Source organism: Panthera leo, chromosome D4 (assembly GCF_018350215.1).
Source record: "Panthera leo isolate Ple1 chromosome D4, P.leo_Ple1_pat1.1, whole genome shotgun sequence".
In the NCBI taxonomy this organism is placed as follows: domain Eukaryota; kingdom Metazoa; phylum Chordata; class Mammalia; order Carnivora; family Felidae; genus Panthera; species Panthera leo.
Window position 1 is genome coordinate 41,362,705 of NC_056691.1, and position 26,418 is coordinate 41,389,122.

Consider the following 26,418-nt stretch of genomic DNA (forward strand, 5'->3'; position numbering starts at 1 on the left):
ATCTGTGCTTTAATGTACTTCTGTTTACGTATAGTATGTGGAAATACTGTAGAAGAGTGTGTTACTGTACCTCTCATCTCAAACCCATGTTTGATGACTTGGTGCTGATGGTCTAAAATCAGCCATGGTGGGATATTTTGGCCATAGATATCAACAAACACTGTGATTCAAGTCTTTTTTATTTCTTAATTTAGAGAGTTGTAAAGCATTTACCAACATACCAACATCCAGCTTCTTCTAATAGATGACTGTCTAGTGTCAAACTTAGACTTCATTTAAAAACACATTCATTTAAACTTCATAATCCTATCTGTACTCATTTGGGAAGGAGAAAAAGAAAAGACAGATAATTTTGGTATGACAGATTTTTAAAAATAACTATAAATTTTATCTGGATCACTTATTTTTATGAAGCCTTGTAAAACATAACATGGAGCATGATTTCCGGATATGAAAAACATTAGATATGACAAATGAAATATACGGTTTGTGCCTCAGACAGGAAACATCCTGCACAGCCTCTAGAAACAAACACAAAGATTAAGTCGCAGGAACACAATTTTTTTTTTTTTAATGCCTGGAGTATTCTGGGTTCATAATAAATTAGTAAATGAGATTCTAGCCATTGCAACTCTTTTCTTGTTTTTTTTTTAAAAAAACTGTCAACTGATCTATGGTATAAATACACCTAAGGAATAAAGCACAAAAGAGTCAAATAATTCTGAATTGAAGCCAATGAAAAAACGACAGCTTATAAGGTCTTGAGATGTAAGAAAAATTTAGAGATAAATTACTTTTGCTTAAACATGTAGCAATATCTGTTAAGATGAAAATCAGGATGAATCAAATACTCATATTCTCAAAACTAAATCTGGATAGGAATAAAAATCTGCCTATTTATATTACATCATACATCCGCAATCACATTCTTTCAATCTTTGGTTTATAGACTTAAAACAAACATTACATTTTTCAACATTACTGCTATTTGTAAATCATCTACTAAAAGGAAATATATTGAAACTAAATAGCAAACCATTAGGAAATCCTACAAATGCCAACAAGAAGAAGAAAGGCAGGATAAATATTACTAGAGTTAAAATGAGTGTTTTATAGGTCTTCCTATAGCAGCTGGCAAAATTTTATAGAAGTGAATTTTATTAGAGAGAAACACAGTCTAAAAATCAAATTTTAAGACAGCCATTCTTATGAGTAATATAGGAGATTTCAATGTAACTATAAAAAATGGAAGTCTGATTTCTCTCTCTAAGGATACAAATCTAGATAATAGAGATAGACTTTGATTGTGACCATCAAATAAATCAATAATTATGCAAGTGCTTTTTACAACAGACCTAAACAAATAATTATTATTTAAAGATAAACATTACACAATGCAAAGAAGTCTAGTTGTGGTATCAGAACAGCCAAATTTGAGTACTCAGTTTGGGATGCTGCTAAGCTTTTTCACCATTATGAAGTGTAAGTTTTAGCTTAATAACCTATAAAACAAAATTAATAAAACTTGCTCTATCTGTTCCATAGGTCTCCAAATTAAATGGATCACTATATGTGAAATCCCTTTGTGAGCTTCAAGTGCTAAGGACCCCAAGAGCCAATTAACAGGTTCTTGTTACTCTATTTATCATCTGGTGGCTGGCAGAGCCAACTACTCTGAATTAGGAGGAGAATATTTCTTCCTTGATTTAAGACTGTGGAAGCCTTCTTGTTTTAGTTTTACAATAATTGTGATTGGCCATGAATGAGAGAATCACATAATAGTAATTCAGGAATGGAACACCTAACTATGCAATCTAATTCTATCTGATGTGTACCCATGGCTGCAAAATTACATTACCTTAATAAAAAAAAAATGAGAAAAATATTTTTAAAAACATGTCTTTTTTCCTTTTTTCATTTTTCCTTACCTTATCCTCTCTCTTCCTTAACTGATCGTAATATAAAATTAAAATCTATTTTATAGTTACTTCTTATATACAATAATTTATGTACACTCATCTTAACTTAAATGATAAATTTCATGCTTTTCTTCCAGAAGCAAATCATGTACTGAAGCTTTTTTTTTTTCTCCAACTATCTCTCTTAGAGGCAAGTCACATGCCCTTAACAAAAAACAACAACAAAAGTACTCCATCCATGTATCAGAAGAACAGAAAAACCATGACCAAACTAATTTTCTATTCACTTAATAGGAAGATGGCTTTTATGCATTTTCATAAATAATCTATACATGATTTCCTCAAAAGATTCATAATTTGGAGGAGTTAAACCTCAGATTATGAAGTGAATAACTGAAAAAGAAGTAAAACTTTTGTCCTTTCACTCTGAAACATGCAGCATAAAATGGTTAAGAAAGGAATGTTGTTGTCACCAAATTTTAAACTTTTGTCAAAGTTGACATAATTTGAAATATAAAAATAATCTCAAAGAAACACAAGTAAATATTAAGTTCTCAAAAATCCTAGGTAGATGTTCAGTTATGGGAAAGGAAACTAGGAAATCCAAACTTTTGGACTTTTTGTTTATAGCAAAGTTGCCCATGTGCTTTTTAAAAAAATGAGAGGAAGTGCTTCTCGTCATTTAATCATCTTTGCAAGGCTGATGGTAAAGAAAGCACTGGGATGAGGCCATGAATTTTAAAGAAATATGTTAAAAAAATAGAAATTTCAAAGATGCAGTCTCATTTCATTAATGTTTCTGGACAGCAGAGTAGGAATTAAGAAGCTGCACAGACGTCTTATATTCATTGCAAACATAAATAGGTCCAAAACTCTACCAGGTCCTTACATTCTCACAAACCCAACCCTGAATCCTGGAATCAATCTATGAGCACCTTCTCTCTCCCACACCTACTGAATCTAGTCAGCAAGTGGTTTTATCTAACCCTGCTATTTAATCTCCCTGCCACTACCCTAATGCCAGGCTTATTTCTACTTGAACTACTGTGACAGCTTCCAAACTAGACAGCCTGGCTCAGGACTCCCTCCTGGTTCCACACAGATAAGACTACCAAATGGAGCTTCTTAAGACACTAATCTGGTGATTGATTATTTCAGTACTGACTCCCAAATTGCTCAGGTTTCCTTGCATGTCCTGGAGTACTCATCTCCCACTCTGGCTCTGAGCTTTGCTATGTGATTTGTTCTGGTCAATGGGATACTAGTAAACATGAAGTAAGATTCTCATTAAAAGTGCTTGCACATGTAGACTTTCCCTCTTCTGCACTCTTCAGAACCCTAAATTATCTGCATGTGGAACAAGACCAGGCTAACGGGCTCAATGATGAGATATAACACCTACCTACTTCCATTGCCCCAACTAACAGCCTGTACCAACCAGACAGCAAGATGTGTAAATTAGGCCATCCTAGATCGAAGAGCCCACCTTCCTTCCTCACCCCATCAATGTACCAGTTTACTGCAGAACTTCCTAACTGACCCACAGACTTGTGAACAATAATAAAATGGTGGTGATTTTAAGCCACAAAGTTTGGGGTGGTTTGTCATGCAGCAATGAATACCCAGTATACTCATTACTTACTTCAAAAGAATCAACTTCCTATAAGATAAAACCTCTTTAACCTGCCAATAAATGCCCTTGTTCCTCTGGTTCTATCCCACCTTTTTAAAATTCTCCAAATGCTCCTCTAGATTATTCCATATTTCTGTCTTTCTGATTTTCTTAAGGGCATATAACATTGTGTAAAAGTACAAAGTGATGATGAAATTTTATAAAGGCCATCTAAAATACCCAGTGAGAACTTTCTTATTGTGAAGTCTGGTTATGTTCTTTTCTGCAGAAGGTCTTAAAATAAAATCACTAATAAGCTGATGTGTATGGATTTTTTAAAATATCTAAATATGTGTTTCTTAACTTCACAATTTAAAACTCACAAAACACAGACTTTTGTTTTTGTGTTCAACTGTTTTCCTTTCTTTTCATAAGCATGAATTTAAGAGCTTATTTGATATGAAGAAAAAAAATACTCCTTTTTCTCTTAGAGTCTCATATTTAAGCCCTGTCCGAAGAAACTATAACATTAAATAAGGCTCTGTTTATATCCCATAAATATCACAAAGAATTCTATCTCAAGCTAATACTCTAGTTCACATGAAAAAGATGAATCTTCACATTTTTCTTCTTTCCCCCAAAGATCTATTTGGGGAAGAAATAAGAAAAATTTGGAAACATTTTCTAAGCCAAATTTTGGGTTCTGTTCTAAACAAAATTATTATTAACAAAATCAATTTTCATGTTTGTGTTACCCGTCTGTTTTATGCACTTAACTATATGCTCCTCTAATTTAATTCAGTTATAAATAGTGGGAATTCATTCTATTTAGTATATTATTTTAATCAAAACTAAATATTTAAAGTATGACTCTTAACATAGTAGCATCTACCAAACTCACTAACTTCTATCGAGTAGGAAAATACTTCTGAATATGTTTAGAGGTTCCAGACTTAACATAATTATATAGAATTTTCAACTACTCTAGATAGCAAAAGCTTTATATACCATTCATACGTTTATTCTGTAGGAAATATGCTTTAATTCTATGAATATCATTTCAAAAAGAATACATATGCAATGACTATAAGCACTACTTTTCAATATATATTATAGATGTCTGATATCATTCTATGCAAAAGTACATTCAGGTTCCTTGTATCTCACTCAAAACACTGTGGTAGTATTTACAAAACCTATACAAACTATCTTATATTTAACATTGTACATTATTATTCTTTCACAGTATTGCTGTAAATAAGTGGTTAGCAGTAAAAGATCTATGTCCTCCATGACTTCCTCAGTGTTTATGTAATATTTACCAAGTGAAACTGATTATATGGTATATATCTCAAAAAATGAAAGAAAGAACCCTGTAGAAAAATAACACCTTACTAGTGTCACCACATAACACTAGTATTTAAGTACTACCATCCTGTATGAAGGTTTAAAGACAAAAATAGTAAAATTAACTAAACCTATAATAATTAGGGGACACATAAAATAAGAAAGATGTAAAATAGGATATAAAGAACATAAAATATGGGGGGAGTAGTAGTAAAAATGTATAGTTTTGGAACGTGTTCAACTTTAAGCTGCCATCAAATAAAATACACTATTATATACACAGGATTATATATGTGAACCTCACAGTAAATATCAATCAAAAACTTATAGTAAATATGCAAAAGAAAATGAGATAGGAATCTAAACATAACACTACAGAAAATAATTAAACCACAGGGAAGAGAGAAAGAGAAGTTGAAAAGAATAGAGAGGAACTGCAAAACCAGCCAGAAAACAATTTGTAAAATGGCAATAAGTACACAGCTATCCATAATTACTTTAAATGTAAATGGACTAAATTCTTCAATTGAAAAACACAGCGTGGCTGAATGGATTAAAAAAAAAAAAAGACACATGTATACACTGCCTTTAAGAGACTTAGTTCAGAAGTAAGTACATACACAAACTAGAAGTGAAGGGATGTAAAAAGATATTCCATGCAAATGGAAAGGAAAAGAAAGTTGGTATAGCTATACTTGTATCAGACAAAACAGACTTCAAAACAAAGACTGGAATAAAAGACAAAGAGGGGCACTACACAAAAGAGTTAATCCAACAAAAAGTATACAATATTTATAAACATATATACAACTATTATAGGAGCATCAATATGTATAAGCAAATAATAAACAGACCCAAAGGGAGAAAATGACAGTGATACAACAATAGCAAGGGAAATTAACACTTCACTTACACCACTGGATACATTATCTAGACAGAAAATCAGTAAGGAGACATTGGCTTTAAACAACACCCTAAACCAGATGGTTTTAATAAATATATACAGACCATTCCAGCCAAAAGTAGCAAAACACACATTCATTTTAAGTGTACACGAAACTTTCTCCAGGATAGATCACACGTTAGGCCACAAAACAAGTCTCAATACGCTAAAAAAGACTGAAATCCTATCAAGTATTTTTCTTTTACCATAATTGTATAAAACTTCAGAAATCAATTACAAGAAGAAAACTAGAAAGACTATGAATACATAGAGATTAAATAATATGTTACTGAACAACTACTGGATCACAGATGAAATAAAAAGAGAAATAAAAGAATACCTACAGGCAAATAAAAACAGAAATATGACATACCAAAATGTATGTGATGCAGCAAAAATAGTAGAGGGAAGTTCACAGCAATACAAGCCTTGAAGAAACAAGAGATCCTCAAATAAACTATTTAACTTTACATTTAAATGAACTAGAAAAAGAACAAGGTCCAAAGTTAGCAGAAGGAAGGAAACAATAAAGATCAGAGCAGAAATAAATGAAATAGAGACAAAAAAGACAATAAAAAAGATCAATGGAACTAAGAGCTGGTTCTTTGAAAGGATAAACAAAATAGATGAACTTTTAGCTAGATTCACCAAGAAAAAAAAGGGAGAGGGCTCAAATAAATAAAAACAAATGAAAAATAAGTTACAACTGACACCACAGAAGTAGAAAGGAACTAAGACACTGTTATGAGCAATTATACACCATAAAAATGGACAATCTAAAAGAAATGAATAAACTCCTAGAGACTCACCATCTTCCCAGACTGACTCATGAAGAAATAGAAAACCTGAATAGACTGATTATAAGTATACAGACTGAATCAGTAATCAAAATCCTCCCAACAAAAATCCAGGAAAAGATGGCTTCACTGGTTGAATTCCACCAAACATTCAGAGAATATGTGATACACATCCTTGTCAAATTCTTCTAAAAACTGAAGAGGAGGGAATGCTTCCAAACTTATTTTACAAAGCCAGAATTATCCTGATACCAAAACCAGGCAAGAATATCTTGATGCAAATCTATTAGCAAACCAAATTCAACAATACATTAAAAGGATCACACACCATGATTAAGTGGGATTTATTCCAGGGATGAAAGGATGGTTCAATATCCACTATTCAATCAACATGATATATCACTGTGACAAAATGAAAGATAAAAATCATATGATCATCTCACTACATGCAGAAAAAGCATTTGACAAAATTCAGCATCTATTTATGGTAAAAACTCTCAATGAAGTGGGTATGGAGAGAATGTGCCTTAACATAATAAGGTCCATTTATGACAAACCCACAGCAAATATCATGGATCAGGAACTAGACAATTCTCTCCTGACTTTTATCTAACATAATATTGGATTATCCTAGCCAGGCAAGAAAAAGAAATAAAAGGCATATAAACTCAGAAAGAAGTAGTAAAACTGTCATTATTTTCTGATGACATGATACTATATATAAGACCACCAAAAAATTTGCTAGAATAAATGAATTCAATAAAATTGCAGGGCAAAAAATTAATATAAAAAATCTGTTGCATTTCTATACACTAGTAACAAATATCAGAAGGAGGAAGCAATCAATTACATTTCCAATCACATCAAAAAGAATAAAATACATAGAAGTAAATTTAACCAAAGTGGTAAAAGATCTACACACTGAAAACCCTAAGACACTGATGAAAGAAACTGAAAAAGATGCGAATAAATAGAAAGATATTCTGTGCTCATGGATTAGAAGAATTAATGTTGTTAAAATGTCCATACTACCCAAAGCATTCTACAGATTCAATGCAATCCTTACGAAAATATCGAAGGCATTTTTTGCAGAAGTGGAACAAATAATTCTAAAATTTATATTTGGAACCATAAAAGACCCCAAATGTCCAAAGCAACTTAGGGAAGCAGAAGAAAGCGGACAGGATCACACTCTCTAATTTCAAATTATACTACAAAGCTACAGTGTTCAAAACTGTATGGTTAGGGCATAAACACACACACACATAGATCAATAGAACAGAAGAGAGAGCCCAGAAATAAACCCACTGCATATAGTTAGTTAAATTTTAACAAAGGAGGCAAGAATATACAATGGGGAGAGGACAGACTCTTCAATAAACTGGAGAGCTACATGCAAAAGAGTGAAACTGAGCTTATACCATAAACCAAAGATAACTCAAATGGATTGAAGATTTGAATATAAGACCTGAAACCATAGAAAACATAGGTAGTAACTTCCTTGGCATTGTTCTTAGTGAGTTTTTGTTTTTTGTTTTTTTGCTTTTGTTTTTGGATCTAAGTCCAAAGGCAAGGGAAACAAAAGCAAAAATAAACAAACATGACTACATCAAACTATAGAGCTTCTGCACAGCCAAGGAAACCATAAACAAAATAAAAAAGCAACCTACTGAATGGGAGAAAATATTTGCAAATCATGTATCTGATAAGGGATTAATATCCAAAATATATTTTTAAAAAATCCCTACAACTCAATGACAAAAAATATATTAATTAAAAAATGCACAAAGAATCTGAATAAACATTTTTATAAAGATTTTCCAAACATCTTCCATACAGATGGCCAACAGGCACTGAAAAAAAGTTCAAAAAATCAAAAGAAAATTAAAAAAAGGAAAAAACATTCAACATCACTAATCATCAGGGAAATGCAAATCAAAACTACAATGAGATATCACCCTATACCTGTCAGAAAGGCTATTATCAAAAAGACAAGAAACAACAAGTGTAGCAAGGATGTGGAAAAAAAGGAAGCCTCATATACTGCTGATGGGAATATAAATTAGCATAGCTACTATGGAAAACAGTATGAAGTTTCCTTAAAAAATTTAAAATAGAACTACCAAATAAAATCCAGCAATTCCACTATTGGGTGTCTATCCAAAGAAAACAAAAACACTAATTTCAAAAGATATATGTATCCCTATGTTCACTGCAGCATTATTTACAATACACCAAGATATGGAAACAACCTACGTGTCCATAATAGATAAAGATACTGTGTGTGTGTGTACACACGTACAGAATGGGATACTAGTCAATCAAAAAAAAAAAAAAAATGGAACTTTGCCATTTTTGACAACATAGATGGACCTTGAGGAGATTATGCCAAGTGAAACAGCTAACACAGTAAGAGGTAAACACTGCATGATTTTACTTCTATGTGGAACCTAAAAAAACAAAGCAAAACAAAACCCAGACATGGAAATACAGAGTACAGATTGGTAGTTGCCATAGTGAAGTGGGGTTAGGAGGGATTAAGAGGTAGGCAAAATGGGTGAAGGGGATCAGGAAGTACAAACTTCCAGTTACAAACTAAATAAGCCATGGGGACACAATGTACACCATGGAGAATATAGTCAATAATAGTATTTTAACTTTGTATGCTGATAGATGGTAACAAAACTTATCATGGTGATCATTTTGCAAGGCACACAATGTCAAATCCCTATGTTGTACACCTGAAATGAATATAATACTATATGTCAATTATATCTCAATAAAAAAATTATAAACAAATTCTACCATCTTGACTTTCTGTTAATATAAAATAACACGTAAAGGAAAGATACATTTTTCATGAACAAACCCAATTCAACAATTTTAACAAAAGCTAAACCTTGACTAAAATAGATGGCAACCAGACTCAGCAAGATGTATCTGACCTGTGGCATAGGCAAATCTAACCAGTTTGTGAAATTTAAGCCATCAGACAACTTCTCAGGTCTGGAAAACCACAACATATATCCAAGATGCTACTTGGGCCTTCAAAGCAATATGCTCAAGTGAATAAATCATGCATGAAAACTCTATACTAGAGCATTCTTTTATAAAGTTCCTTTTTAAGAAGCATTCCCCCCTCCAAGGGTGTGCCCCTTTCAGGTCCCAGATACTTTTCCATATGGGAAATATAATGTAGTAAAGCTTCCTTCCATCTGGTGTCTTGAAAAACATTCATGAAGTCTTACTGTACATTTCTGATAATCTTGATATTCCAGACATCTTTTTGCAAAGTTATCCTAAAATGTGAACCTTAGAAATCATAATTTACATTAATAACCTGTATCCAGGTGTAAGTCAGAACATAGAGAAAAGAAACAACAAAGCAGACAGTGCTGTCAGATGGCCTTTCTTATTGTGCTACCAAATCCAAGACCACTTTCCATTAAGAAGAACCTACTGGTACCAGACTATCACCTTCCTTAATTATACACATACATTACTTATGAGTCAAATAAGCAATCAGGTGAACTAAAATTCTGTGCACTGAGTGAAAGAAACTAACAAAGAGAATACAGACTCATTCCAAATTTGATGTTCGCAATTTAATAGGCACTATATTTAATATAAATCATCTACATTTTAATTGGCCCAATTACTCCCCAAATGGCAATGACAGTAGAAATTCCATGGAGATTTGCTTGTCAAGTGAGTGACTTCATGGGTAGCTTTTGCAAACTGATCCTGATGGAGTTAAAAATGATCTTTGGAGTCTCACTAAAAGGGAATTTTTAAAGTAAGTTTTTATTAACTTGTCAAAACATTTATGAGTTAAGGAATTCGAAGGAAACACCTTGTTGCTGCTTACAATCTGTGATTTAATAAATAGGTGTGTTTTCCATAATAAGACAGCAAAATCTCATTAATTCAAACTAAAATAATGTTTTTAATTCAAAAAGTGGGAGCCGGATTTAAAATTAATTTTGTTTAGTCAGTCATTTAATTGCAGAATTTGAATTAATAGTACAATCAAGATAGGAATGCTTAAAATTCTTTAAGGCATTAACCTTTCAGGGAAGTTGGAAATACGTCCAAAGAGTCTATTTAAATATAACTCATTATTGCACTAATTATAGATCATGCTTATATATTCATTACAACAGGTACACTAATGACCTCTGTTTTCAGTTAGCTTAACTTGAGCCCCAATCTCAACTAGACGGAGAGCTGTAACAGAACGGATAGTGTCTATCTCTTTATCACTTGAATATAGCAGCACTTTGTTAAGTGAATATATTTTCCTGAATATATTTTCCTGAGAATAGGAAAAAAACAATGTAAAGGAAAGCTGTGACCTAATGGAATTTTTAAAAATGGATGGAAGACCAAATTTGAAACAAAGACTGTACACTAAATAAACAGAACACATTAAATTATACATCTTAAATTAGTAATAACAGGTACCATATGGTTAATTTCCATTCACCACCTCTAACTTGCCTATAAGTTTTCTAGATTTACCTCCCCAAAGTTTTAACCAGATGTCTCAATTCATTTTTCCTTATTAAAAATTAATATGCTTAGTAAAAAAGACAATTTTCTTTCTGCATCTGACCCTACTGTCACACATATTTTTATTTTTTAACTCAAAGACACAACCCAGAATGACAAGAGACTAGAATGAAAATCTCAAACTCGCACAAGAGATTTACTTAAGCAAATCTTTTGCATATAAAAATTTTGCTTCAGGAGACAATTCACAGATGGAGAAAATTTTCTATTTATGTAATGAAAATAATAAAATTATTTAAACATTATATGCTTCAGACTTTTCATTAATTCAGACTGACCTACTCATTAACTTGAAATGCTAGCATTTTCCCATACCATTTATAAAATATGCACATTTTGGTCAGGCACAGGAGTGTATCAGTCTATAAAATTAAAACAGAGAGAAGCATCTGTTCCCCACAATCACAAAAAATTATCTGAATTTTGATTTAGAGTAAACTGTTTCTCAAATCCTTAAAATAATTTTTGTAGACAGTTTTTCAGTAGCCTTATTTCAGAGGGTCGACCCTATTGGATACAAGCGTAATTGACTACAAAAATGCATAAGTAAAGGAAGCTAATGGCCTTGCTTAATTAAAATGTAAAACTTCACCATCTTATATTCCATTTATATGATTTTAAAGGAGGCTTCAGTAAGTCACTCTCTTGACAAGAGCATTCAGATTGCAAGGAAGGCTACAAAGGCGTTAATGACATTTACCCCCCTAATAAGAGCTGTTCACACTTCATGGTTTTTCCTTGTTATTGCTCAGGACAGACACTAGCACCTCATTGAAAGATCAGTGCTGCAAAGGAAAAAAGGCCCCTTGAGACATCTCAGACTTGAGGAAAAGCACTAAATCAGGTGATGCTACATAGATGACATATTTGATTCTCAGGGGTTCTTACTCACCCTATGGCCATGGATTTGAGGCAGTTAACACACAGCCAATCAAAACCCTCCCCCACTCCCAGAAGACAGGGCCATCCTCTTCTGCAGCAGGCATAGTGAAGGCTAGGGAGAAAAGAAATAAACTTCTTTCAGGTGCCCTAGGTCTGGCAGGATCCAAATGTCTTGTACTGCTCTCAGTTAATCTCCATCGATGTGTGGCTGAATGAATAAAACACTGACCTTTTCACCTAAGAGACCACAATTTGAATCCAACGTAAAGTCACTGGAGGATCAATGGACAGAGGCACTCATATTTTAAAGCAATAAAGCATTGCGAAAAGGGAAAAGGAAAAAAAAAAGTTTTTTACCGTGGTTTTGGCCACAGATTCAACCCGGTTTCCCTGGCTCAGCTATTATGAATTGGATCTCTGATTCAGAATTGAAAAGCTCCCAGCACTGCCCCTATGGATCTCAAAATCTGGCACAAGCCCATGGCTACTGCAAGGCAGACATTCCCTCACATGTCAATACGTGGAAAAGCAATCCCGGCTGGTGATGGAATGATGGCTGACTCAATGGAATATACTCAGCATGAACTCCAATTCTGGCAGAGATGACAGGACGCAGAAATAAGTAGCTCTTAATTACTCTTTCAAGGGGAATTTAAGTGTATTTTGTTGTTGTCAATTCAAAATTTCTCAAGATGTGTGCATACTTTTAAAAAGAGGCAAATGAATGAAGGGACTGAAGGTATGTCCCTGACTACCTCACTTTGTGTTTTATCAACACACCATAAAATAAATAGGCTTAATATGAGACAAAAACCTATAGATAGATACTCTATTGTTTAAATGTCAATTTTTTTGAAGCCTGGACTAACATGACCGTAAGCCAGTATTTTCAGTCGTCTGTGTTCCAAACATTCTATTTATTTCATGGAGGAATCTGAAAGAAATGCCTGTTGTGCACAGGCATTAGAATTGCATCCCAGAGAGGATGCAGTGTGCACCAGAGTCTTCAAATTACCACACTTTTTCAACTGCTATTTTTAAAACCAAAAAAGAAAAAGAAAATCCACAGCAGGAAACGCATATTAAAATAAAAATAGAAAATCCAGCAACCACATTACTCATACTAACTAGAAAGCTGCCTCTGACACTATTATTATGGCTTTGTTAAAGAGAGAAAATTACATGAGAACAAGAAAACCAGGTTAAAGTATTTCCTTACAGACAGGACCTTCAGTTCTCAAAGTCTCTGAGAAATGCTTTCCTGGGGCCTATAGGCAAGAAATACACAATAAACTGAAGATGACCTCTGGACAGAAAATGCATACCAACTGATACCCCATTCTCTTATTTGGGGACCTTATGAATTATGGTCTACTATAGCCATGTAAGACATTCCTTTGTTGAAATGCAAAACTGTTCTACTCTCCAATCCCCAAGTCTACAGTGACTGACTGAAAGAGAGAGAGAACACAACAGCTTACTCAGTGCCACCAATCAATGAAAACACTTTCTAGGTAGCAACAGGACCTCAGTGGTGGGTTTCTAAAACAACTGTTCATAAAGCCACTAGCCAGTGATTGGCCTTTTTGAGGGTTATTAGCAACGAATGCCATGTCTGTGAACCAAAAGAGTCACCAGTCATTCCCCCTTAGAAACGGATGTGATGCAGGGTGCCCAGCTGGCTCAGTCAGTAGAGCATGTGACTCTTGATCTCAGGGTTGTGAGTTTAAGTCCCAAGTTGGATGTAGAGATTACTTAAAAACAAAAGCTTAAAAAATATTTTAAAAATAAACTAATTAAAAAAAAAGAAAAAGAAAGGGATGTGAGGCAAATTATCAGCTGAATCCAGAAGAGCTTCTGAGCAACAGGCTCAGGCCTGATCTAACACACTCACCTAAACTACAGCTCAGTGCTGCTCATCTAACTGAAATGCAACTCTCCCCCATAAACTTGTTCACACCTCTTCCCAACATAGCATTCTTCCTGTACGGAAAAATCTTGTTCCATCCTTTCTGCTATGTAACAATATCTCTCTTCTTCCTTAAGAATCTCTTCTTTCAACAGGTCTTCCTAGAGTAATTCAATTTGGCAGTGGTCACTTTAATTCTACTAGCAAATGTATTGGCCCACATTCTATTTTCCAATTGCTGCTGGCATTACTTATAAGACTATCATACATGAATCAAATAAGTGTATCTTTATTTATGTTTGTCCCATCTGTATGGCTTTAGCGAAAGCTTCCAGAAACCCACGCAGATGCTCATCTCACTTTCTACTTTTTCACAGTCCTTTATGATTTCACATACGAGAATGTGAAATGTAGGTCACTCAAAAGAAACAGATGGCAGACTGGGGCTGGGTCTTGAGAGCCTTCGTATGACTCTTTGCTACAGTCATAATAGATTTCAGTTCTTGTGCAAGCCCCTCTCATCCTCTACCTGTCCCTTTTGTCAAATTGGGGGAAATATTAGAAAAAGACATCGTAGCTCAAATAAACTATATAGACAAGTCGAAGAATCAAAAAGCTTCTGGTGATCTGGAAAATGGATTTACTTAAAGGATTAATATTTACTAAGCTCTACTATGAATTTATTTTTTAAAAACAATTTTTTTAAGTTTTATTTATTTATTTTGAGAGAGAGGGTGAGAGAGAGAGAGAGAGAGCGCGCAGAAGACGGGCAGAGAGAGAATCTCAAGTAGGCTCCACACTGTCAGCAAAGAGTCTGATGCAGGGCTCGAACTCACGAACCTCAGCTGAAATCAAGAGTCGGATGCTTAACCAATTGAGCCAACCACGCGCCCCTCTACTATGAATTTAACAAATTACTTCCCTTTATTCTCCAAACTCCAGTAAGAAGGTATCAGAAAAATGAGGCTTATGGAAATTATGTATTTTTTGCAAAGCTAGAGAGTTAATTGATGGTAGAATTGAGGTCTAAACCCAAAGCTCAGGAGCCTTCCACTTCAAATTCAACAAGGAGCATGTCAAAGTGTTGCTCTGGAGACCATATGGTTTAATCAGTGCCATCAGAGAGAATATCCATTTCAAGTAAATCTGAACTGGTTCTTATCAAATGGTGAATGGCCAGAGAGCTGTGGGCTCATTTTTTATTCCTCCTGGGGAACACAAAAACCCTCTCTCCATGTCCCACAGACACAAATTCTATTCTACCCGTCACTGCATTCCATCCTAGAGTTTGGTGAGGTATCTTTCTACTTTGCAAGGGTAAAGGGAGGAATATTTTTATTTTAACTCTGAGCACAAAACATCAAGCTACGTCCTTGGATATAAGGTGTTTATTTTCATTGCTGTTCAAATAGTTAGAGCTTTGGCAAAGGATTCAAAATCCCTGTATTCCACTTCCAGCTCTGACCCTGCATGAGGCCTTCAGCCACGATAACTTTAAAACCAGGGATAACTGTCTCTGAAACTATCTCTCTAATAGGGAGGCTAAGAGAACTGCTGGGATAACATCTGTAGAGTAGTCCAAGCACTCTAGAAAACAGACACTATAAATATAGAACATTGCCCTGAACCATCTACCTTTTGTATATCCCTGCCAAAGACAGGGGGATCTTGATCATTCACACCTGTAATCTTTCTCTTCTGAAAAAGATTCACATATTATTGACATAATGCAAGGACACCTTACATTATGGTGGTGATAAACCAGTCTTCAGTTGGGAGTCAAATAATCCTTCCTCTGGGTCACTACTATGGGTAATCTGTATATTCTTACAATTCTGATTATGCAACCTGCATGATTTGTTTATGGCTGCTTTGTCCTTTAGAGTGAAAGCTTCCTGAGAGATCTCTTGTGTACTCAGCAAATGTAATTAATCAGTAAAATTTGCTATTTGACTCTTGCTATCGAGTCTATTGCTATTCGTTTACTACCTAAACGAATTTAAACCTAGATCCATTCTTCTTTCTGCTCCAGAAATTTCTTAAAAGTCTGTGAGGTCAGGTAATATCCATAAGAAAGGGTGTCTATTTTGAGTAAGTTTTGCTTTATGTAGTGGGGTGAAAGCCCAGATACTCTAATCATTTTAATAAATTCATTAAGTAGTCATTCATTCTGTGCCTGGTGCTTAGAAGCATACTGGAAGAGCTGATAAAATAAGAGAAATGCAAGGATAATAAAATGATAGTCATTAATGGAATAAGTCATTACTTAAAAACTTAAAAGAAGAAAACGCACAAATACATATTCACACATTCAAAATGTAGTACCAGTTAATATTAGAGTGTTGTGGGCTAGTTACTGCACTAAGCACTTTTTAAATATCATTTCATTTAACCTTTATAAATGAAGAAACTTAAGTTCGAATACATTAAATGACCTACCTTAGGTAACAAAGCCATCAAAAGTTGAATCCAAGATTCACACCCAAGTCTGCCCCACTCCAAAGTCTTTGTCACTATACTCCCTGCTCTTATTTGTAATCAAGTATGTATTATATATGTACATATATGCAGGTTTGTGTGTGTAGGTACGTATGTGTGTATGTCTTATTTACAACTGAATAGTAGCTACTCTTTTGCCTATCTGGGAAGGCATTCTGTTCTAAGAGATACAATGAAATTAAAAAAAAATCCAGGATTTAAGGCTGCTTTATACATAAAGGTCTAAAATGGCCATGTTGGCAAGAGTCTATATCATCGTCTTTTTTATCATTATGCTAATCGTTAACATTTACTGGATACTTAGCAAGTGGCACTACTAAATGCTTTATATGCCTCATCTTATTTTATCATCACAATAAACCCACGAGGTACTAACAGTATCCCTGCTTTCCAGGTGAGAGAACCAAGGCTTAGGCAGATAAAGATACAGGCCTGTTTTCACACATTGAGTAAGAAATGGAGCTAGAATTCAAACCCATGAACCCGCTTTAATACACTAGTCTGCTGTCCTAAGCTTTCCTTGTCCAATGTATAAAAAGAAGGTAGAATTATGGCTATTCTGCCACACCTGAGTGGGGCACTGATTTGTGCTCATCCTCCGTGGTGCAAACATACAGCTAGGAAGTGGCTACTCAGTCTGAGACTATGTGTCCTAACTCCCTCAGGCACTTGGCCCCAGTTAGATGTAAGCTCCAATGAGTGACATGTGGAAAAAGTGGCCCACTCTGCTTTCAAACCTGGTCCATGAAAACCTCCCACACAGAACCTCCACCTGGATGAGGAGTCTGAGGCCCCAGAGAATAGCAGAGGCATAAAATGGCAGAGGCCCTAAGTTTGGGGAAATCAAATCACCTCTGGGAGGAAAACATTCACCAACCAGGAATGCTGACTGGTCTTGCTGAGAGAGAGAAACAAACTCCTGTTGTTAAGGCCACTAGTATTTCAGGGTTTATTTACTAAACCAACTAGCATTTATCCTATTAACGAAAGCCTTAAATGTATTTATCTTTTTCTAAGCATTCGGTATCTGCAGGGAAACAGGTTTGACACCTGATATTTCCCTGTTGTTATTGATCAGAATTAGGTTTATACATACATAGAAGTGAAAAATACCAACTTGAGTAGGCCTTTACAACATGTTTTCATCTACATCATTTCACCTTTTGCCATTCAAGAGCAAGAGGGTGTAAGGGGTTATCTCAGTTTTAAAGATGAAGAAACTACGGCTGAGAATGGCAAAGTTTCCACACTCACATACGTATATTGGACTTTAGCCCAATCTTCTTACTCAATGTCCAGTGTCCCCTTTTGCCATTCAACTTGATATCCTTTTATGGACCCAGAAAAGAGCTATTTCTTCTCTGCTCTACCCCATGCACATGATATAGTTGAAATCTTATTGATTAGGTTTTTTAATACTTTCAAAAGGCATGTACTCCTGGAAAGGTAAGCCAAAGAGCAGAATTTACAATAAAGCATTAATGATAAATGTCAGATTTAGAGAAAAGCTGGGGTCATGGGAAAAAAAAAAAAAAAAACTGGGGAAAGTAACCTAAAACCAGGTGGAATATTAAGAAATGCCCAAGAAAAGGAACACAAAAGAGGAACCAATTTCACTAAGGTCAGGTGGATAATATCTGTCACTGAATGCAAGAGTCATCTTAACTACCTCTTAGTTCAAGATTCTCAGGCCTTCTCAGTTCCCTAATCCATGCTACTCTGATGCTACAAGGCTCTCACATATTACATTCTGGAAAGACAGCTTGATAGTCTTAAAACAACAACAACAAAAACAAGTAACTCCACATAGAATCAGAGACCTGAGTTCAAATCAGATTTCAAAATTTTCTCCCTCTGATATTTTGGAAGATTATGTGCCAGCCTGGGTGCTTGGAGCTGGGTTACAGTGATAAATAAGAGATAAGTGGTTCTTATCCTTGGAAGCTTGGAGTGCATTAACCGTGCCAGTTAACAGCTTCTGTGATCATGGAAAAGTCAGACAATCCCTATGAATTTCATCTACTCCAAATGTTAATTCACTGGCAATATCTACAAGAGAATGGTAGAAGAGGATTCAAAGAGCTAACGTATGTGAACTTGCTCTGCAAAGGGCTGTTTAAATACAAGTGTTTGCTGAGTATTGATGTTTTCTAACACATGGATACCACAAAACACTTAATTCTACACCGACCACTAGCTAGAGGGTGTGGGAGCCTTTGTTCCTCTTCCCATCCACCCTCAGGAACGCATCTGTTGTTACAGCATTTGGTACCTGGGAAACCTGAGGAAAGGCTAAGGACCCTTGGACCAACTGAAGTTACTGCATATTCCATGAGTTCCATGGTGAAACATCAAGCTATACCAAGTTAAGCAGATTTTTTTTACCCATTCATTTAACAAATATTTATTGAGTGCCCTGCCTCTGTGGCATTCCCTAGTGAGGAAGTCAAGAAAAAAACCATTTTAACAGTTGACTTAATTGATTGATTTTAAATTGGACTGGAGCTTGAGGGAAACAGTCCTGAGGTAGAGCCACACGAGAAAAGACTTACACTGCTTAACCTGGATGGAAAAGGCCTCTGTGAAAAAGTAGGACTTTGGCTGACACCTAAAGAACAAGTAATTGCCCATGTAGAGAGAGGAGTAGGGGAGTCCAGGCAGAAGAATCCTTATACGTGAATGCCTCAAGTTGAGGAAGAGTTCTAATAAGCTTGATTGGAAAAGGCTCGGAAGTGAAGAAGGTTGGTGGAAATCTACTTACCTACTCTCACAAGCCACTTATTCCAGAACTTCTCACAGCCTCTATTATGCTAAGGTGTACCCTGAGGCTCTATCAGAAAGATCCTGAGTATAGTTGCTGCCAAATCTAAAGTTAGACCTCTGGAAGACTAGTGCCCCCACAATACTCTGGGAAATATTCTCCTAAAGTATTGATGGTTCTATTAGTTCTGATTGTTTCAAGACACAGGTGATTTGAAATGTGCATCACTACTCGCCCTCTCACAAGGCTGCTGACACCTTAGCTAATTATTCGAAGTGTCTGATATGGTTCTCTGCATTCTGGCAGGACTCATTTGCAAAGCAAGAGATTTCCACAGATGGGCTGCAAGTCAGTTACAAGTTCAAACGGAAAAATGACTGGGTGAACACCTGATTTTTAAATGATTAAATTCAACGATGATGATCACATATATTCTTTGTATCCTAGGTCAAAGACAGGGAAAATGGGGAAAGAGCAGGACACTGCTTTTATTTACTGTCAATATATGTGCCATGAGATATAGACTTGAAAAAAGAATTATTCTTTGGCAGCAGAAAAAACATCTTATGGTCCTTCATATTTAGATTTTAGCATCTAATTGCCTATTTCCTTTTTCTGCTATTTTGTGGAAAAATGCCTAAAATCTACCTCACTTTTTCTGTACTTTATGAATGAACACTCTAATTGCTACACAGGAGAGTCTGAGGTTTTCTACCTTTAAGGCTTACCTGGATTCTTAAGTCATTGTGGCCCAAGTTATGCTATACATATTACACCTTGCTGTCTTGCTTATGAATTACATGGATAATTATATAAGTTAAAAGTAGTTTTTATCAAAACAGCACAGGATTCTTGAAAGATATTGCTAGTCTTCGAAGTGAATCTGTGGCATCACTATCATCTCCCTTTTTCTTTTAATAATCTCTTCATATACACTTGTAAATGATAGTTTTGAACAGTCTATTCCTCTTTTCCCCCACATCCAAAAATTCAAAATCATGCTATTCTTCCACATTCAAAACTATCCCTGAAACCAGCAGTAGCTGTATATACATAAGGGATGTAGGCTTAGGCCCAGGGAGAGTTAAATTAATATCCTGGCTTCACCAGTTCAACTTACTGTACATCTTCATTTCCCCAGTAACACAATCTATACCCAACTGCTAACCAAGTCAATATGTGGTAAGACTAACAGCCACCCTAACTTGCCTTGATAATTATTCTCCTTTAACTGACATAATATTCAATATACTGTTGTTGAGAGCAATAATGCTAAAATTGATGCCTTGAGGGCTACAAGACAATTGAGTTTTAGCCAGATAAAATGACTTGTACACTAACAGTGCATTATAAGATTCCACAAACTTTGGACACACATTTTACAGTCTACTTGCATAAAAATGTCACATATAATTATATTCAAAGTCATTTGTGTACACCTGATCATTACTACCTATAATTTTTAAAATATTGGCCAATAACCAAATCACATTGCTGTAGAGGAAAACAGTTTATTTCTATAAGCCTAACTCTTGTTTTTTTTTTAGTGTTTTTTCAAGCAAAATGAGCATTTCTCACTACATAGTTTTAGATCCTTCAACCTCTTGATTTTTCCCTAAACCAAGAACTGTTTTCATAAGAAGCAGATGATAAAAACTGAGTAACAAAAAGCATCCTTTAAATAAAATCTATATTATATCAATCCTATCAATAAAGCAAGATAGAAACTAAACCTAGTGTTCTTCTAGTGTAAAAATCATCTATGATTTTCTCAAAATGTCTATTAAGTTTAAGATTTTGTCAAACTCTGTATTAAATTAATAAAAATTAATTATAACTTAAGTATCATAATAAATGACAGAATTATTTTTTATTTTTGACAGAATTCTTTAAGTGTAACATTTCACTCCCAAATAAGAGACTTTATAAATTTCAGTACACAGTTTTGCTGAATTTTCCTCTCATACTTAATTTCTCTTGTAATTTTGTATTGTTAAAACCTGGGCCCCCATACAAAAAGAAACATGAAGTATATTTCAAAGCACATTTTCAATGTGTGCCTTAGAGATATGCTAAAATGGAGAAAAATTAACACCTAAATACTAATTTCCAGGAAAACAAAGAATAGGTACTGGTCAAGGCAAAACATTAGGACCATATCACAGAACATCCAGCAGGTCCTATATTTATTGTCATCAAAATGCTATAGTGAACTGGGTTAAGAGGGCAAATAATCAGTCATTCACATATCTGTCTGGACAGGAAGATACTGTGCTCCAAATGTCTTAGGTAAAAATATACACATAGAACTGAAATACAGCATTGATGGTATTACAGGAAAGATGGTATGAGATTGGGGCATACTGCTTTAGGTTTTGAATAAAGAGTGCTTAGCCAAGCTAACACTTCTGTTCAAAAATGTGCAAGAGTTTTGTTCCTTTCTGTAGAGTAAGAGCTATCCCAAATGGATATTAATAATCCTGTTGTAGAAATGACTGTAGAAAGATGTGGTACCATATGTATCTCCAGGCCAGGATAAGCAGGGATTGTGAAACTGGTCCCGTGCTTTACTTTTCCTGGCCCCTTCCTCCTGGACCTCATGCCCCCTCATGTCCCCTGACCACCCAGCACTTAACTTTCCACTCACCCCACTGAAATGGCCCCATCCTGAGGCAAATGAGATAATGCTTGTGAAGGTCTTTTATAAACTGAAAACGTAATATATAATTATTCCTATTATCATCATCATCTTGTCTTCTGAGGGCCAAATTCTCTGTGCCTTCCAAGTTGACATCTCACTAAACTAAGTAATGATTCAGTGCTAACCAAAGCAGTCACGGGAGCCGACAGGTATTCCACCTTCTGTCTCTCTCTACTTCCTGCCATACCTCTCTGCTCTCCTGCCCTTGCTAACACCTGGAGGTACCACATAGGAGAACGACAGGAATGTGTGTGTTTTTATGCCAGGTTAAAGCAAGAGGGAGATGTGAGGCTCCCCACTCATCACATACCAAGCTGGCAGCCAAGGGCTTGCACACAGCACAGGGCAATTCAGGGAATAAACGAGGCTGGCAGAGCCAAAAACAATTTTTTTTTTGAAGGGGTCAATTCTCCTGATATTATCCCCATAAGAAATTTCAAAAATCACTTCAGATTCTACCTTCTCCAACTGTGATCTCCTTTGGCAGGAGGGAGTACTTCTTCATCGTCCAGTGTAGTCTTTTTGGATCCTGGGGTCTCCCAACATGCTGTTTTCAACATTTACCCTTCAAGGGTCGTAGGAAGACAGATGGCCATAAAAACATTTCAGAGGCAAAGTACACAATGCAAAACGACTCATACTGCAAAAAATGACGAAAAAATGCAGGGAGGTTGGGGGCGGGGGTGGGAAGTGGAGGCTGCAGGCCTCTAGGAAAAGTCTAAAAAGACCCTTACCAGATTGGAAGTGCCACTGACACAAAGAAGGAGCTCAAGCTAGAAGAAGAGGTGTTGTGAAAGCCACATCTATAACAATGTCTGTGTGTTTTGGAATGTGAGGGTTTTCTAGTTATAAAAGCAGGGAGTTTACAGAGGTTACAGTTCTTTTGACTCTGATGAAGAAGCAATAAATAGGGTACACAGACAACCCCCCAAAAATCACCAAATGCACCAATTCAGTGCCAGCTAAAGCTCTATAAACCCAGATGAAATGTAATCTCAGATTTTCGTATACCCATCACCCACCTCAAAGAGCCCTTCCTTTTAGTAGGGCTACAGTCAGACTTGTTGGAGAAGCAGGAAGCTCATGTTGTAGGGAGAGAGCACTGCATTTAAAAAGATGCAAACAAAGCAACACTAGGCAACAGGCCACTTTTTCCTTTTTAATATCTGCCACTGAGGCCCCATGCCAGCGTGCTGGGACACACTGCCTTCCCCCCGGTTCCCTGACAAGCCTGCCAAAAGGACCAGTTTCATCAGAAGAGGGTGCGCATGCCCAGGCCTGCAAGGGGCAGGAAAGAGACCAGGTTTGCAAGGGTTCTCCCTCAAGCCCTCCTAGAGCTGCCCAGACACGAGCTTCATTGTCCTCCCCCTACCTGAAGGATGTACCCCCGGACGTAGTCCCGCAGAGTCCAGCCCAGGCCGTGCAAGATGTGCAACACCTCCTCCTGCTTCAGGACACTGAAGAGACGGTCTAGAAGGATCTTTAGCCGCACAGGCACCGCTTGTGTCCCGTAGAGCATCAGGCTGCTGATGTCGAACACCACGTTGGACTGCACAATCTCCACCTGGGTGGGGTGGTATAGGTGCTGCGTGCTGAGCTTATCCAAGGCTGTGGTGGTCCCACCAAAGTTCCGGAAAGGGAAAGGACAGAGACAAAGAAAGTAGAAACAAGTCACTGGAAGTTATCAGGGCTCCATTTCTACAGATGGATCATAACCGCAGATGTTGAAGCAAAATTTTGCAATGTAAATAGTTCTCTCCCCACCCCCTTCCTATTTTGCTTTTTTTTCTTTTTTTGATGGTTTATAAATTGCAGACGACAGCAAATGCAAAACACATTTGACTTTTAGAAAGAGAGCCACTGAGAATGTTTCTAAATGACTGTGGCTGGCTCTAAAAACCTAATTAATTTGCTAATTGAACTATGGCTCAGCCCAAGTTACCATGGTGTCCTCCACCCCTCACCAAAGACAGACCAACAAACAATTCCCAACTCCTGCCATAAGAGCAGGCTCAACGGATACCAGTTTTCTGAATAAGATCAGGAATACCTGAATGGTTTAAAGAGGAAGAGAAACACGTTCTTTAGACTACAGGGGTAAAAGGCCTAATTTGAGGGAATAAGGAAAGTGTGACATCTGTGTAGAGGGCTAGTAATTTAACTCAAACGAAATTAGCGTGCAAGGATTATCCCAAGAAGTAGTTCTTTCAACTCTCCCTCTTGCTATTCACCTGTTAGACAGTTTAATGTTCCCTGGCATGTTCACAAAAAAATACAAATTGTAACTTAGTCCCTTTTTATTAACAGTTATGATAAGGGTTTAGAATCAGATGAAAAAGGGGAGGGGTGGGAAATGAGAAAAATCGAAGTTGAAGAATTTCTGTGTATTTCAGGAGCATTATGTCAGTACAGAAAACAGGATGACCATTCTCGCAGTAAACACTTGAGGCCTTTTTCTCTTCATATGTAGGAAGTTACATCTAGATCTAAAAGCCAAGATAAGGTCATACCTTCCAGTCCCCATCCTTATCTGAGTTCCTGGGAACGCTACTGCAGATAATGTAATTACATTTTCCTCAGTTTCTCTAATGTGAACAATTAAGATAACATTGTCTCATCTACAAGGCTCAAAGAGACACTGCAAAGATTGAGATAATGAAGGAGAAGTGCTTTGAACTGGTTAAGAGAACACAAAAGCCTTAGATCAACTGTCAGAATTATACACATATGACCTTCCAGAGATTAGAAAAGATAAACATGTGAGCCTGAAAGATGGTCATCTAAACTCGTAAGTCAGGGAAATGGATACCAGACAACAACCAGGCTCAAATCATAACTACACCTGAGAGTGCCCAAGGTTTCTCCAAGTTCTAAACCAATGCCTGGCCTTTCTCTACCACTCTTCCCACCACCTGACCTCCTCACAGTATAGGTAACTGTATATGTGCACACTGAGCTACTCCTGTTTTAATATGCCAGTATTTCTGCATATTAATGCAGGTATTTAAAAGTACATGCACACACACACATTTTTTTTTTTTTTAAGTATTTCAAATGTATTTTTTCCAGGGTTCCTCCTCCACTCTCGTTTCCTCCTGACTTATGGTCACCAGAGAGTTCATGTACTCTTGATAAATTGCTTTCTTACATCCACAGTGTAAAGGCCCTTATCATTTACCCGCTGGCTTCATTCAACACATTTACTCCCAGGAATACTTTGTCAAAGAGTTCGGGTTTCCTCATACTTCATTTCTTGAAGCTGATTTGTCTGATCTTTCCTATTCTAGTGGTTAAGTCAACTTTGAATAAATAGCTTTAAAAATTAATTTAACGTTTGGGAAAGATAAGGGATTCACAAGCCTAGGGATTGAAGTCTTCTCTCACTCCACAGGGCATTTAGACTGCAAAAATGCAGGAATGAGGTATTATTATCCCTGTTCTTCTTCAAATACAGCTTTTCTACTCAGCCTTCTGATGAGTAAGCTGCTCTGCTTAAAGAATCCAGCGGCCAGGTCAGGGAAAATCTGCTCCTCTCCCCATTTCCCTTCATCAACCCTCCTGGCCTGCATCAAACACTTCTTCACCAAATACACTGCTATGACCACACATATGAAACCAAGCGGGCTCAGTAGAGGGAAAGTAAGATGACACTAAATCTCGATTTTTGTACCTATGTTTGGTACCTATAGCCATGCATTAAGTACATGCAGGTGTGTGTACTATGTGTGCAAGGGCTGGGTGGAAAGTTGTCACTCTCTCCCTCCTACTCTTCAAAAAAGGGCTGGCAGTTTAAGAAGATGAAAAGGACTAAACTGTTGAGAAGTTGTTCAAAGAATTGAAAGAGCACAACTGGAAACATAAGGCAAAAACATTTCCCTAAAAATGCTTTTGAGAACATCAGAAAGTGAGAATAATATGATAAGGACATTACCTGATTCTTCTTCATAAATACGCCATATGTCAAAAAGTAAGAATACTACTATAAGCCACATAAATATGTGGTCAACAACATTTTCTGTAAAAGTCCAGACAGTAAATATTTTAGGTTTGTGGGTCATATGTTCTGTTTCACAAGTACTCACCTCTGCTGTTAAAGAGGAAGAGCAGACAAGCCTTAAATTAATGGCGTGCGGTGTTCTAATAAAACTTTATTTACACAAACATATGGAGCATGAAAGGGTGGGCCAGGTATTTAAAGAAAGTCAACAGTAGATAAGAGGAAAAACCTGAGAGTGTGATTTAAGCAGAAATTACCTAGGAGATGAGCCACAGATGAAGGCTTGAAAAATATTAAACTACCCAGCTTTCAGATGTCAACTACAAACTTCAGCTTAAACAGATCATCAAAGATTATTTATTATCTGTCAAATTTCTTGAATGTATCAAAATTTTCTGCTTTTGGATCATACCGAGTCACCAAGTTGTCAACCACTTTTGGGGATGTCTCCTAGGTGGGCAATGGGTAAGTGACAATTT

General features: G+C 36.2%; 1 protein-coding gene across 20 annotated transcripts in view; it reads right to left on the minus strand.

The window, feature by feature from the left end:
- BNC2 (basonuclin 2) overlaps nucleotides 1–26,418 on the minus strand; it is a 428,281-nt gene that overhangs the window by 101,869 nt on the left and 299,994 nt on the right. For 16 of the 20 annotated variants that reach the window (XM_042912989.1, XM_042912986.1, XM_042912984.1 and 13 more), the window contains one exon: nucleotides 23,315–23,550. The exons of 3 other annotated variants lie outside the window; for them this stretch is intronic. In XM_042912989.1, coding sequence (XP_042768923.1) covers nucleotides 23,315–23,550 — 236 coding nt within the window. Of the gene's footprint in view, nucleotides 1–22,401; nucleotides 22,508–23,314; nucleotides 23,551–26,418 lie in introns of those variants that run through there. One more of the 20 variants, XM_042913000.1, reaches the window with a different exon arrangement.